The sequence below is a fragment of the Aulonocara sp. 'chitande type north' Nkhata Bay genome, linkage group LG12, assembly GCF_057382095.1.
Source record: "Aulonocara sp. 'chitande type north' Nkhata Bay isolate Kocher_YH1m ecotype deep benthic linkage group LG12, A_spYH_male_GT1.1, whole genome shotgun sequence".
NCBI classification, from domain to species: domain Eukaryota; kingdom Metazoa; phylum Chordata; class Actinopteri; order Cichliformes; family Cichlidae; genus Aulonocara; species Aulonocara sp. 'chitande type north' Nkhata Bay.
The window spans coordinates 22695364-22709897 of record NC_141355.1 but is presented as its reverse complement, the minus strand read 5'-3'; the positions used below and the strand labels follow the sequence as shown (position 1 = coordinate 22709897).

The window sequence follows — 14534 nt, the reverse complement described above, 5'->3', positions numbered from 1 at the left end:
AGCATTGCTTCTTTGACCCCAGACAAAAGTGACAAAACCACAAGCAGGGGTTGGAAAAGGCAATCCACAGCAGAAATCCACTGCAAATGCTTATCTACAATTCAAACCCAATACTCCTTTAAAACTGATAACAACAGCTTAAGATTTTAACAAAAAAATAATTAAGTTGCTCCAATATTTATCACTTTGGCTTTTTTTTTTTCACTCCCCCCACCCCAACCAGTCGCGGCAGATGGCTGTCCCTTCCTGAGCCTGGTTCTGCCGGAGATTTCTTCCTATTGAAGGGAGTTTTTTCTCCCCACTGTCGCTAAATGCTTGCTCACAGGGAGTCCTCTGATTGTTGGAGTGGCCAAATACTGTAGGGCAGGAGTCTGTATGTTAGAGTAGCTCTCGAGGACTGGAGTTATAGAGACTCTTGCTCTAGGGGAACTAGCAATTCTTGTGAAAATTTAAAAGAAAAATCCTTAAAAACAATAACAACAACCAGCAAATATGGTCTTGAACGTGGGCACAATTTTGGTGAAAATCCATTAAGTAATCACTGTTTCAAGTTCATACCAATATTCAAAGTGGAGCAGCGGACACCTTACCATCACATCAATCCTTCAATCAGACCTCAAACACAATGTTAACACTGATAAATTGGATACAAATTAATTAAATAAACCAGCTTTAAGCATCAACTAAGTCTTGTTTGTAATTCTTCAAAAATACAGAGCTACCCTTCAGCTTCCTAGTAGACAAACTGTCATGATACTGGGTCTGGTGACCCAGGGTTCTTATGTTTTTGAGTTGTGTTAATATTGCAGTGTCAGTCATGTTTTAATATGATTTAACTTTTGATTTGTGACTATTTAGAATTGTAGTTTAAACATTTTCCTGACTGCATAAGTCTCAGTGAATTTAAAATACGTTTTCCAAGTCATAATCCTTCTTTCCCGAATGGACTTTTATCTTGTGCAGTCTCCAGACTTAAACCCCATTTAGCTGGTGCCACACACATTCATGGGAACCTCTACAACAGATATTGGAAGAACTTTCTGAAGAATATTTGATTTCTATTGTAAAAAGAAAGCCTCGGGTGTGTTCAGCTGTTATATTTGCCAAATCTGGCTACTTTGACGACTCATAATTTTAGAATACATTATTGTGTACAAATTGATTCCATGATTATTTCTTTTTAACTCCAATTGCTTATTTGTACTCTGCTTTCATTTCAGAGTGCAATGAGACATTGAACTGCATATTTTTCAATTTAAAAAATTGAAAAATTGGGGTGTTCTAAAACTTTTGACCAGTAGTGTTTGTGAAAGTAGAAGCAGAAGAACAGTGGCAGAAGACCACACTGGATGCCATTCCTGTGAGCAACAAAACAACGAGGCTACTATAAGTCATCTTACCTTGTATCAGTGATTCAGACTGCTTGTGGTGTCGTAGATATTAATACTAATTTAAAATCCAAAGACTACCTGAGTATTGTTGCTGACAATATCCAACCCTCTGTAATTAAATTGTCCCCATTTTCTGATGGCTGCCTCCAGCAGGTTGACAGACTGTGTGAAAAAGCTCAGATCATCTTAAACTGTTTTCTTGAACATAAAACTGAGTTTACTATACTCAAATGACCTTCACTGTCACCAGATCTCAATCGAATACAGCACCTTTGGAATGTGATGGAACAGCAGATTCACATCACGGATGTGCAACAAATCTGCAGTAACTGTGTGACGCTATGATGTCAACATGAGTCAAAATTTCTGAGGAATGTTTCTAGCTCCTTGTTGAATCTGTGTAAATGTAGTTATGTGCAACACTTTCATTGCTTGTAATTATGTGTTCACACCTAATTAAATTTCATTAGAAGAGGGACTTAACTCACACCTTATGCATTCATTTACATACATACACACACAACCAACACTATAAAACAATTAAGGCTACGTTCACACTAATGCGTTTTCGTTTGAAAGCGCATCGTCTTCTCTCCGTTTTGGCCTTCGGTCCACACTAAGACGGCGTTTTCCCCAAGGAAAAACGCAGCGTTTTGGAAACGCTCTCGAAAACGCATACATTTCAAAACTGAGCTGTCCTGTCGCAGTGTGGACACTCGAAAACACAGACTTTCTAAAACGATGCTGCATTGTAGTCATGTGACCAATTAAACAAAGACAGCGGAGTGCATTATACAGCAGTTGTTTTGATTGCTCTCAATTTCCACAGCCCTAAAAAAGATCGATATCAGTTTGTACATGCTCCAGATAGCTTTTCTTCAAATTCTTTAATTCTCACTCGCTTTTGCGTATGCGCAGGACTGGAACGTAAGCGTTTTGGGCCATTTCAATGTGGACGCACAACTCTGAAAACGCTAGTGTGGACGCGGAGTGTTTTCACCCGGGTCAAGTTATTCCATCTTGTGCTGGGCAGCTGTTGTACCACACTGTCATGCTAAGACAGCAGATGCCTTCTATTGTGGCTCTGTAGATGTTCACAAGCAGCAAGAAGAGAGTCCGGTCCATTTTAGCTTCAAGAGGAAGAAGACCCTTAGTTGGACTTTAATCACCAGGTGTGATGTGTTCAGCTACCAGATCAGGTCACGTTAAGTGAAGACCCAGGAACTTGACGTTGTCCACACGCTCTACTCCCTCCCCGTATACAAGGAGAGGCGTTTGTTCTGTCTTCCTGGATATCCTGCAGTCCATAATGAACTCCTTAATCTTGCTGGTGTTCAGGATAAGGTTGTTATCTAAGCACCACTGTGGATGAGAGGATAATTCTGCTCCTCCAGCTGAGGGAGATACAGTCTCTCTGCTGCTGGATGAGTCAAAGAGTGCAAAGAAACTGTTCAAGGTGTCAGGGAGAGTTGGATCACAGCTAACCTGTTGGTTACTGTGTTTACAGTCTGTTATACTCCTGATGCATCGCCACATATTTTGCGGTAAAGTAAATTTTACTTTAACTGAATTTCAACTTGCTGAAATTTCACTTTCAAGGTGGTTCAAAGACATGATTAGATCAGCTATTCAGAGTGCCACAGGAATCTTCACTGAGCGCTGCTAAAATAGCTAATATTGAAGAATATAGTCTAAGGAGCTTTGAAAGAAGAGCATCACGACTTCTTTAAGCTGCTTGAAGACATTTCACTTCTCATCCAAAAGGCTTCTTCAGAACTGAAGACCAGGACGACTGAGAACCTTCACAGACATTGAAGAATATAATCATTGTCTATCATGGGGCTGCCGGCAGGCATATATTACAAGAACTATTTAAATTCCTGAAACTGCATTACCGTTTTTGCTAGAGACCAAATTCAAATAGTTTGGGAGAGAAGAGAAGGCAAGCTTTACGGGGATATTTGGTGTAACATGGTAGCATATGGCATTTATAAGGTACTGCTTTCTGAATATGGACAGAAAAAGAAAATCAGCTCCTATTCGTTACCATGTGTGCGTCACGTTACCGTATTCCTCCAACATTTGGGGCTTAAGAGCACATTAAAATGATTCCTGAAACATGAGAATAACTTTTTTTCTTCAATTTTACAGCAAAAATGACAAAGTATGTCCATAAATCTTGGTCAATAAAAGGGCTAATTTGCATATTTCATTTGGCCATGGGGGTGAAATCTGCAATCAGACATAGCAACTTGAGCAGAAACAATATTGTTTACTCCATTACTTTAGAGAAATTCGAGTGGAACAAATAACACAAAAACACCACAAGATGAAAAATAATGCAGGTCAAGAGATTACCATTGTACACATTTTACAGTGAAGTAAACAGTTCACTTGTGCTGAAAAAGAATCTCAGACTAGTTGGTCAAAATCAGTTGTTGAAGCATCTTTAAAAGGCTTTCCCTAACTGAATTTTACATATCGACTGCATTTACACAGAATAGAAAAAACCATGCTGAATGGAGATGAAATGAAGACTTTCCATTAAAATATACTGTGTTTTGAATCAAGGCAATAAACTGTCACTTCTTCTTCGCCAGACTTCGTGGGGAACTTTTAAGCAAGTCTCTGATCCTAAGGTATGTTCCTGTGGCTTCAGCAACTTCAGTGAACTCTGGTGTATCTTCAAATGGAACGATGCCAGCTGCAAACTTGCTACGATGCGGAACAGCAGTTATCTTGTCGAGATGCCCTGGAGTCGTACAGTCTCCACTCACCGGATGAGGCAAATCTGACTCGGGGCTCTGTGGGTTGTCTACTTCGGCTTTCACTGGCTCAGGACTCTGAAATGTGCCGTCCTCGACTAACAGTGAAATGGGACTCTGAGGGGTGCTGTCCTGAGTTTTAACTGGCTCGGGACTCTGAGGGGTGCTGTCCTGAGTTTTAACTGGCTCGGGACTCTGAGGGGTGCTGTCCTGAGTTTTAACTGGCTCGGGACTCTGAGGGATGCTGTCTTGGGTTTTCACTGGCTCGGGACTCTGAGGGGTGCTGTCCTGAGTTTTAACTGGCTCGGGACTCTGAGGGGTGCTTTCCTGGATTTCGGCTGGTTCGGGACTCTGAGGGCTATCGTCCTTAACTTTGACTGGTCCCGGGCTTAATGACAAACCCTCTTGAACTTCCGGTTGATTTTCTTTGCTTAGGGAAGGTTCTTCAGGTTTTATTGAGTCCATTCCTTCATCCGTGTCTTCAGTTTCTGTGTCCGCGTGTGCAGATGTGGATACACTTGGTGAACTTGGTACAGGAGTTTGTGCGGCAGGTGTCTCACAGTCACTGTTAGAGGCCATGTCAGCATTTTCTAGAGCTGCCCAGATCAGTCTCTGCTGCTCCTCCAGTTCCTCCAGTGTCAGGTCATCCTCTGTTCCCTCCCCAGTCTCATCAACCACCACCCAGTCACGCCCTCGCACAGCTGGAGAGCCGTTGGTGGGAGTAAGTGGAGGTGTACCTTTAGGGAGAGGTGGGGGGGTGGGTGTAGCAGGAGGAGTGCCCTGTGGTAAAGGCGGAGGAGAACTAAAGCAAGGAGAGCCAGGAGGCAGTGGTGGCTGGAACTGGAAATCATCAGAGCTGTGAATTTGATGAGGTGTTCCTGGATCTATGAGAAGAAATAAAATAAAATCATCCACAGAGTGCTGACTGTGTATTTTTGTGCAACTGAGCTACAAATACCAAACCAAAACATTGTTTCTGTGAACTCAGCGTGATCTACTCTTGTTAAAAAAGTTATTAATTAGCAATAATCCTGGTAACAATTTACATAGAGCATTGATATACTGGCAGCAGCCAGGTCAACATGTTGGTTCAACAACAGTAAAATGAGAACTACTCATCTTTAGAAGATCCATAGTTTTTACATTCCAACTTAAAAACACAAAGTGAAGTTGGATGGATGGGATCCCAACTCTGGAAATCTAACCATTCAAGGAGAACATGAATGCAGGCTGTGACACCCAGATGTACGGTTACCTGATTCAATATCCATGTCCGAGCTCCTGTCTGGGGTCCGGTCCGGGCTAAATTTACTCCTCTTCCTCAGCTGTGGAGATGAGTCAAATTCATGTCTTCTCTTGCTGGAGGCGGCACCAGGCTGTTGGCAAGAGCAACATGCAATAAGACCAAAAAGCACGACTTTTGTTTTTCCTTTCTTAGTGTAACATATGTGTTAAATACTTGTGAATTTCACCCAAAACACTTTCTTTTTTTGGATTAAATATGTCATTTTTGCATCTCACTCTCCTACCTGTGTGATCCGAGTCTGTGTGCGTTCATGTGCATGTGTGCGCTGCGTGGTGACGTAGGCGCGTGCATGTGTGCCCCGGTCACAGCTCCTTTCAGCATGGCCGGAGGAGAGGTGTACTGGCAGTCGCATGACACACACAGATCGAACGCATATTTCTGTGTTGCAGATGTGCAGTAAAGAGCCAAAGACTCAGTACTGTCTCCTGCCTCTTACTTTCACGCCAGAACACAACGCAGAACAACAGGCGTAACGCATGAACGGGTTACATTAGCAACATATTTAAGTAGAAATATTGAAATCCTGTGGATTAAATGGAGGTCTGTGCAGTTGGATCAGTGTTGATTCATGCTGTAAAATGCGTAAAGGAGATTTTAAAGGATGGGTCATGTGAACACCATAAACTGTTGCACAGAGCAAAGTAACCTCAAGACAGTAGATTTTGTCCTCGATGAGAACAGTAATGGCTTAAATATCTAATCTATATCTTATTTCTAAGAATGAGCACTAATCTGCTAAATTTTGCTCAAGGTGGTGGCCGATAAAAATTTGGTTGAAGTTGAGAAGCTGCCGTTGCAAGAAGTCAGTAGGGAGCTGGGATACAGACCGTGGGAAAGAAGCTGGACAGGTAGGCTGCATAGTTTTGCTTCATGTGGCTGCTCTGCATTGGAATTGAACCATAATGCAGGAACTCCTGAAGATACAACAGAAATAAAGAAAAAGTGTTATTTAACTTAATAAAAAAGACAGCAAAAAAAAGGTCCCAGCATACTTTAATGGGTTGTAAACCATTTAAACTCCACATTTAATTGAAAATAACACAAAGACAACATAGCAAGTTTGGAAACTAAAAATATGTAATCATTGTTGATGCCAGCAACATTTGTCAAAAAGTCATAAGAAGCTCATATACACCACAATATAAATTAGCTCTTTTTAAAAATTAAAAAACAAACAAACAAACAAACAAAAACACTGTACAAATTCATGAGGAAATAAAATATTTTCCCATTCTTTCAGCTCAGGGTCTTTTTAGTTGTGTTTTAACGCAATTTTAGTACCTGGACTTTTATTTACTCCACAACTGTCTAGATGGCTGAAAAATGTTACTCCTGACCCTGTGTGTGTGTTTCAGCATTCACAGGGCTGACACCCATACAAACATGGACGCTGTTTTTTTTCTGATAACTACTCAGATGGTCCCTCTCCTCATCAGAATTTAACCTTTTTAGTTGTCAGATGACATGACAGGTGGCAGTCGTGTCATTTCTGTGTCCTGTTTACATTTTCAGTCAGTCAGTGATCTCCACTATAAAGCTGTGGATATTGCAGAACCGTCTGTTGGCCTGAGGATCTCAGTCATATATCTATGTGCAGCGATTTTTTTCTAGATTCACCAAATTATTTTTTGAAATCATCTTTTTTAGATGACAAACACCTCAAATTCCTTCCAATTTCACACTGAGAAAGAACCTTACATTTATTATTATTTTTCCCATGTTTTGGTTTATATTCACACAGTGAAAACCCCAATCAAATCAAAAATGTTTGTGTACTCTGCTGTGTGCCAGAATGCAAAGCATGTCTGGCTACACAAACAAATCGCAACAAAGGGGGAAACAAAGCAGAGTTTGATTTAACCAGACTAGAGAATGTAAATTTAGCTTCACAAGTACTGATCTGTTGCAATTTACCTAAAAATGTGTTGTGTTGAAATTATTCAACAAGATATTTCTAGTCTTTCATTGCCCCTTTCTTATTTTTATGACATCAAATCAACATTTAATGTTGATGGTTTTGAAACAGTACATCACATATTTACTTTTTACTGGATACCAGGCGGTACTGGAGGTCAAACATTTGAAAAGGCAGACTGCAACACTTACATCTTTCATTTTGTGTGGTGCGGCTACATTGAAACCTGGGAAATCCACCAGTTTGGAAACATCATAAGAGAGGTTTTGTGAATTAGTGTTGTCAGTTACAGTGCCATCACTTGATGCTGTAAGAGAGAAAAAAACAACATCCTCTATAATCTGTGCAGACTGCAGAAGCTTTTATTTTTCTACTTACTCTGTTCAACAAAGAAAACAAATTGTGAAGCTGTTTAGTTCTTTTTCAAACTTACCATTTCCGTCATACAGTGATAAGCCAGAGTTTTCCATCTCTGCCTCTTTGAGCCAACCTGGTGGGTAACCTAGCTGCCTCATGCGATAGATCAGAGGAGGTAGGGTGTTCTCATCAATGCCCAGAGCTGTCAGCAGCTCCTCACTGTTTAACAGCACAACACAGTAAATAAATCAAATGAAAAATTAAAAGACTAAAAATTACACTTGTCTAAGGTGACATAGAGACCAAAACCATGTGATCTACATGCCAAATATCTTTGGTATAAACTAACTAACGGATGAAGCCTTTGGAGTACGAATGTGAGATAGAAAGCACTTACCGAGGAAAAGCTTAGAAAAAAGTACTTGTGTGAATGGGTGAATAAAGCAAGTTGCGCTTTCAGTGCTCAGAGAGTGTAGAAAAGCGCTTTAAAAGAAAAAGTCCATTTACTGCCAATGTTGCTGAAACTGCAACCTCTCAAGAACAACAGGCTCACAGGGCGGCAGTAGCAGCGAGCCAAAAGCAGTCTTGGGTGTGGTTACGCTTTCAGAAACCCAAATGTATTAAAGGACATGCAGCTAACTGCAGCAAGTCTACCACCAGCATGAAAGAAGCTGAAGCCAAGGATTATGATTTAGAAACTCTGAGTGAGACACTGACAGCTTCTTCTTCATGTAATTAATTTGGTAGAAAAACAGATGTAAACAGAACAAATATTACACTGTCAGACAAAGAACCTGGAAGCTGCTGTGGTTGTAAAATGTTGTAAATACAATACATTTTTAAAATTCAATTGAGAAGTACAGACTTATTTCAACATGAGTACTGAAAAAGGTACTGTTGCAAACATAAACCTTAGGACAATAACGTTGGGCAATTTTCACCCATATGATGAAAAAAGATCACTTAGTGGTCATTTCCAAGGGAATTCATAATCATAATAAAATGTAACAGGGGTCATTCTTTCCCCTCTTATATCTTATTTTGTTTCTCTCTCCCACAGTTGTCAGTTTGCAGGGAGACTGTGCCTTCACCATTTTTCATTTTTATGATTTTTTTTCCCATTAATGATTCCCAAATTTTGAGCCTTTATTTATTTTAAATTGAGTCCCCAGATAACACTTTTTTTTCATTTTATGAAATGAGGTACGTATATATAACTAGGGATGGGTATCGAAAACCGGTTCTTGTTGAGAACCGGTTCCCACTGTTTCAATTCCTTGGAATCGTTTGCCACTTTTAAAAACGATTCCCTTATCGATTCCAGTCGACCCGAATGACGTCATCACGTTGAGTAGCGTCTTTTACCCAGTAGGAAACACGGCGCCTGAGCGGCACAAACGCTCAAAAGTTTGGTTACACTTTATGAGAAAGGATGACAACAGGGCAACGTGCAATACTTGCAAAGTAGAGATTTCATCAAAGGGAGGAAACACTACGAACATGTAAAAGCATTTTGCTCAAAAAACACGCAATTGCTTTCAACGAATGTCGTGTTTTTGATCCGCTCCGGACTAGCGAAGCTCAACCCAGCAGCAGCGGTAGCGTTTCCACGTCCTCTCCCGTTAATACTGCAGGTAACTAATCAATTAGCATTGCATATTATGTTAGCGCGATTTACCTTATTACAAAACCTGCTATTACTGTGCGTTGCATTTAGATAACCATGATGAGAGAGACAGAGTCTGGCTGGCTCAGATGCTGGCAGTTCTCGCTGCAGTCTACCTGTAGCGTCTCCTTTCAGGCCAGGATAGACGAATGTCACCCAGCAGTGTCTAAGTTTGTGGTCAAAGGCTTGCACCCATTTGCCACAGCAGATGCCCCCGATTTCACTTTGGTAAGTGAATGTGTTTAATTGTAGGCAGGGACATTACTGGATATTCTTGTGTAATTGCTACAGAATAATTTATGTTAAACTTTGTTATTGCTACAGGAGAATATTTATTTTATTATTTTACATATACATTTTTTTTCCTGGGGACCCTGTGACACCCCATTGAAGAGCCGTAGGCTGTGGATCTCTTAAGATCTCACTGTTGGGTTTGTAAGGCCATGTTACTCCTAAATTTCTATCTTGTTCAAAGAGAAGATATAAAACACAGTTCTAAGCTAATCGACTTTAGTGTTCTCCTTTTTTAAAAAAAAGAATCGATAAGAGAATCGATAAGGAATCGAATCGTTAAACAGAATCGAAAATGGAATCGGAATCGTTAAAATCTTATCAATACCCATCCCTATATATAACCCTGTAAAATATGCACTTTTGCAACATTATGTAATTAAATTAAAATTGTGAGTAAATAAAGATGTGTGGAGAGTAAAAAAAAAAAGTCCTGCCTCATGACTCCAGGCTTGTATTTGGCAAACCGCTCCTCCACTTCATCAGCATGGTATCTCTGGTTACTCTGCATGGCTTGGTTGTTGCTCTGATTGAACTCCTTTCTTCTCTCATTAATTGCAGCCATGTCTTTAGGCTAGGAGAAAAAAAATACATTACTATATTAAATTATGTTCTGTCCTTGTGTTCATCCTGGATTAACAGATCATTAATGGTACCTTGGGACAATCTCTCAGCTGGTGACTGCTTGAACCACAGTTGAAACACATAGACTTGGGTCTACAGTGAACAGAGCAGAGACAGAATCATTATACATTATAAATTCCACCCAGCACACAAACAAAGAAGAGTTGTAAACAGGAAAAGCTATGGAATTTTTGTAGTCTTACCTTTTGTCTTTCATTTCTATTTCCTGGCCATCAGTTCCAATGACTTGGTTGAAGACTTGCTGATAACTTTGCAGCAATTCAGGAAGCTATAATGCATTTGTCTACACAGCTGTGAATTTTTAAACCTTAATAAATCTGACTACAGCACTTCATAGGCAATAAATGTTTAATTTATTCATGTTAAAGATACGTTGGGACATCCCATCCATCGGTCAGCTGGGGGTTTTCATTTACCAGAGGCTGTCCAAGTTTATCAACACTGAAAGTAGTGAAATATAAGACACTCCCAACAACCTAAAACAAAAACATAACACAATAAGTTACTACTTGTGAGCCTACACATCTCGTTTTCAGTGTGTTTGAATGAGAAATAACAGCATGTGCTCACTTTAAAGGCTTCTGTTGTTGTTCTCACACTACTGGAAGACATCATCTGTGGATCTTCGTCCAAAGTAAAAGCGGAATTCTTTATAGAGGGAGAAATATGTATTTTTAAACAGAAACTTAATTGTGATATTGAAAATATTTACAATAGTAATATACAGTGCTGTGAAAAAGAATTTTCTCCCTTCGTGACTTGTTTTTTTTTTGTTTTTTTTGCAGATTTGTCTGTCACATTTACATGTTTCAGATCATGAACGACTTTATAAGACAATGAAAACCTGAGTAAATGCAAAATGCTATTGTTAAAGTTATGTTTCTGATAATGAAGTCAAAAAGAATTTCTAAACTTACCTGTGTAGAAAACTAAAACGCCCTCACCCCTTGCAAATGTAAAATTAATCGTGCCTTTCTGTCTTTGTAGACAGACACATGTATTTAATTTTCAATGATTTATTACAGGTATTTGCCGTATTATCAGTAACAGACTGGATGTTATTGCCAGCTTGACCCCATTTAATGACAGACTGACAGCATACCAACTTAGTCTTATGGCAACATTAATGGTAGGTTGTAATGACAGGGTTAGCATACCAGCAACAAAATGTTTTTTGTTGGTTTTTTTTTACAATATTACCCCATCAGCCTTTTACAGCTTTTATGTCAAAAAGTGGTAAATTACAATATGTGCTATTGTAATGTTAAAAAATCTGAACAATGTCATATTTTGAGTGAGGTATTGTGGTAATATTCTATCATGTTGAGTCTGGTGATTTTCACCTCTAACAAATAGACACAAAAAAAACTTCTTCACGGCTCTGTATATTCTAGGTACACACCTGAGGTTTGATGTTAAAGGAGGACCTCTTTTCAACGTCTGGTTTATGGTGCCTCAAAATCACACTGCAGATGCAGTCTTCAATTTCCTGGCGACACGTCCTAGCAGGGTGATTAAAAATTGTCATTCATATGTTGTGAATGGATCTAAACTAAACATTACCATAGATGTAATAATTTCACCAACAAATACGTTCATACATAAAAACTTACTTAAAATATAAAGAATTCTGACTTACTTTGATATGATGTTGTTTGTATAAAGGACCTGAAGAAGAGGCCCGTCGGTGTTAACATCTTCAACAGTGACGCCGCTGTAGTGTTGGAGGAGGGAAAACATCGCAGGATCACGGTTGGCGAACAGTTTCGTTTCATTTGAAATGATCATTATTGGGTGTCTACTAGTTACCTTGGTCGCGTCAGGAGGCTCATTTTCCTTCGTAATATTTTATGTGGTCTGGGAATTAAAGAAAAATGACAAATTCTGCAGAAAAAGGACTGTTAGAAGTCATTTCTTGGCTGTGTTTTGGTTGCATCCTATGCTAGCAAATTTAAGCTAGTGCTAACAAACTGCCACAAGGATATTCTCCTCAGTGAGTCTCTGGATGTAATCGTCGCACTCCTCCAGCCTGCTCCGGAGCTCGCTCCTCTCGTCCTGCTCTTCATCATCATCTGTGAACCGAATGTGCGTCGTGACCGGGGGAGCAGGCTCATCGAGCTGCTGAAAGAGCTCACTGTCCCCAAAATCAACTTCAGCCATACCTGGCGCTACCCGATCCGTATGCGGAAACACGACATATCGTGCGCATGCGCAAAATGTGATTGCTCCTGATACTTTCACAATAAAACTACTGAACCGTCACGTAACTGATGTACGTAAAACCACTAATTTTATTTGTTTTTAACTTGCATTCACAGCGTAAAGTAACCCTAAATAAAAATATAAATAAATTGGATTACTACATATCTCTGAAGATAAATACAAATAAAAAAAACTCCAGGAATAAATTTGAATTAAAAAGTTTTTCTTTTCTTTTCTTATGGACTCAAATAAGTTTTGCTGAAAAACTGAATATGGAACAAGCAAAGCTTAATACTAAACAATATATATATATATATTAGCTGTAGCTAATATATATATATATAGCTTCAAATTTGGCCCACGGGCCAGAGTTTGACACCTATGATTTAAATGGACAAGTCATTTTTTGAACTGAGGAGACCAGTTGCTCGACCTTTGGGAAAGGATTATCCCATTGTTATATATAAACCTTTCTGATGTCAGTTTTGACAAGACTCCCAATAGAACTGGCTGAGATGTCAGTATTTGTCAGTATGTATGTCAGTATTTTTATTTATAAATCACCTAGAGCTCCAAGCCATGACAGTGTCTCAGAATTTACATGTGTTTTACGGATGTTTGTGTTTTAGAGAGGTAGGCACATATGTACCTCTTTCCTGGTTGGACATGTTGGCACTGATTTTAGAGCAGTTCTTGTGTTGTTGTATTGTGTGTTATGGATTCAGCACTGAAGCAGATGCTGATTAGCAGACCTAGTTTGACTGAGCAAACTCACTGCAATTTTTTTATTTTTTGCCTAGACAACAACACTGTGATCAAGATGAAAAACAAAACAAAATAACATTTGCATCTTTTCTCAGTTTATCTATTAAATGTATTACTCTTTTACAGGTCCAGCCAAGGAGTTCCTGCTTAATCTGTGAATGAGTAATACATCTGTGAATAAGTGAGTTGAGTGACTGAGCTGACTGTCTCTGTGTGGGATCAGATAGTAGAAGGAGATGTTCTCTGTCCCTCCTGATGGTGCCTGAAGGACTATCTAGGAAATATGAATGTGGGGTGAAATGAGGGAACATCACCTTGCCTGAAGTCTTTGTGTCTTGACGCACACTTGCTGTCATGGTGTGACTGGGCTCAAAGCTCTCACTGGGTGTCTTTGGTTGAAGGATGTAGTGTCTTGTATCCTTCTCATCTGAGGGATCGTCCATTAGCCTACATCAGGAGGCTCCACAATGCTGCAGCCAAGTGGCTGCAACCCAGCCCAATGGAGGGGGAAGTTAAGCTGCTGAACATGCTGACACTGCAGCAGTTGATGGAGGGGCTCCCAACAGGAAAAGCAGAGAGGGTCTGCTGTTATCGGCCAGTGAACCTCGAGCTGGCTGTGACGCTTGCTGAGGATCACTTGGCAGCACGGCAGACCCTGGTTCAACCAAACCCTGGTTTGACCTGTGGCTTTTCTGGAGGCAGAGAGGGTGGAGGTTAGGTTTGTGAATGGCGACATCCCATAGTGCCACTGCAGGTCTTGTTTGAGTGGATTGGCATGGATCTCATCGAGCCATTTCAACGCTTTGTATTAGTGGCGGATGTGTAATCTGGTGGATTATGCAACATGATATCCCGAAGCACTGCCGCTGTGCACCATTTTGGCAAAGAGCGTGGTGCAGGCCCAGTTTCAGATCATCTCATGAGTCAGCATCCCGAAAGAGACAATGACTAACCAGGGCACATTATTCATGTCTCACACATTAAAGGAACTGTATGAATTACTGGGAATTAAATCTGTTTAGACTGTTCTGTTCATGTTTGGGAGATTAACACAGGAGCAGGTATCATTTGCCCATCTTTTTCACTCTTAGCTGCTGTTTTTTTCTTTATTGAGAAAAGAGACAAAACACTCCATCCCCGTATTGACTACTGCACCCTTAACCAGATTACAGTTAAAAACAAGTTCCACTACCTCTTCCTTTTTTCCACCTTTGAACTCCTGCAGGGTACG

At 40.0% G+C, this 14534-nt stretch overlaps 1 protein-coding gene across 1 annotated transcript; it reads right to left on the bottom strand.

Annotated features, from left to right (window-relative positions):
* Window positions 1–3643: 3643 nt before the first annotated feature.
* On the bottom strand, window positions 3644–12540 carry zcchc8 (zinc finger, CCHC domain containing 8). Its single transcript, XM_086314437.1, has 14 exons — window positions 12322–12540; window positions 12146–12188; window positions 11976–12050; window positions 11739–11838; window positions 10907–10984; window positions 10709–10812; window positions 10519–10584; window positions 10348–10408; window positions 10129–10265; window positions 7811–7953; window positions 7569–7684; window positions 6290–6376; window positions 5412–5532; window positions 3644–5040 (listed from the first exon to the last, which is right to left on the bottom strand). Exons 1-14 carry the CDS (start codon window positions 12494–12496, stop codon window positions 3974–3976), a joined length of 2373 nt encoding a protein of 790 aa, XP_086170563.1. The 5' UTR covers window positions 12497–12540; the 3' UTR covers window positions 3644–3973.
* Window positions 12541–14534: the final 1994 nt, after the last annotated feature.

Bases quoted from the DNA above. Each gene is read 5' to 3' on its own strand.
- zcchc8 (XM_086314437.1), bottom strand. From the start codon at position 12,496: ATGGCTGAAGTTGATTTTGGGGACAGTGAGCTCTTTCAGCAGCTCGAT. The intron at 12,189-12,321 runs ATATCCTTGTGG...TTCCCAGACCAC, and splicing joins CCAGAGACTCACTGAGGAGA to ATAAAATATTACGAAGGAAA. The intron at 12,051-12,145 runs GTAACTAGTAGA...CCAACACTACAG, and splicing joins AGCCTCCTGACGCGACCAAG to CGGCGTCACTGTTGAAGATG.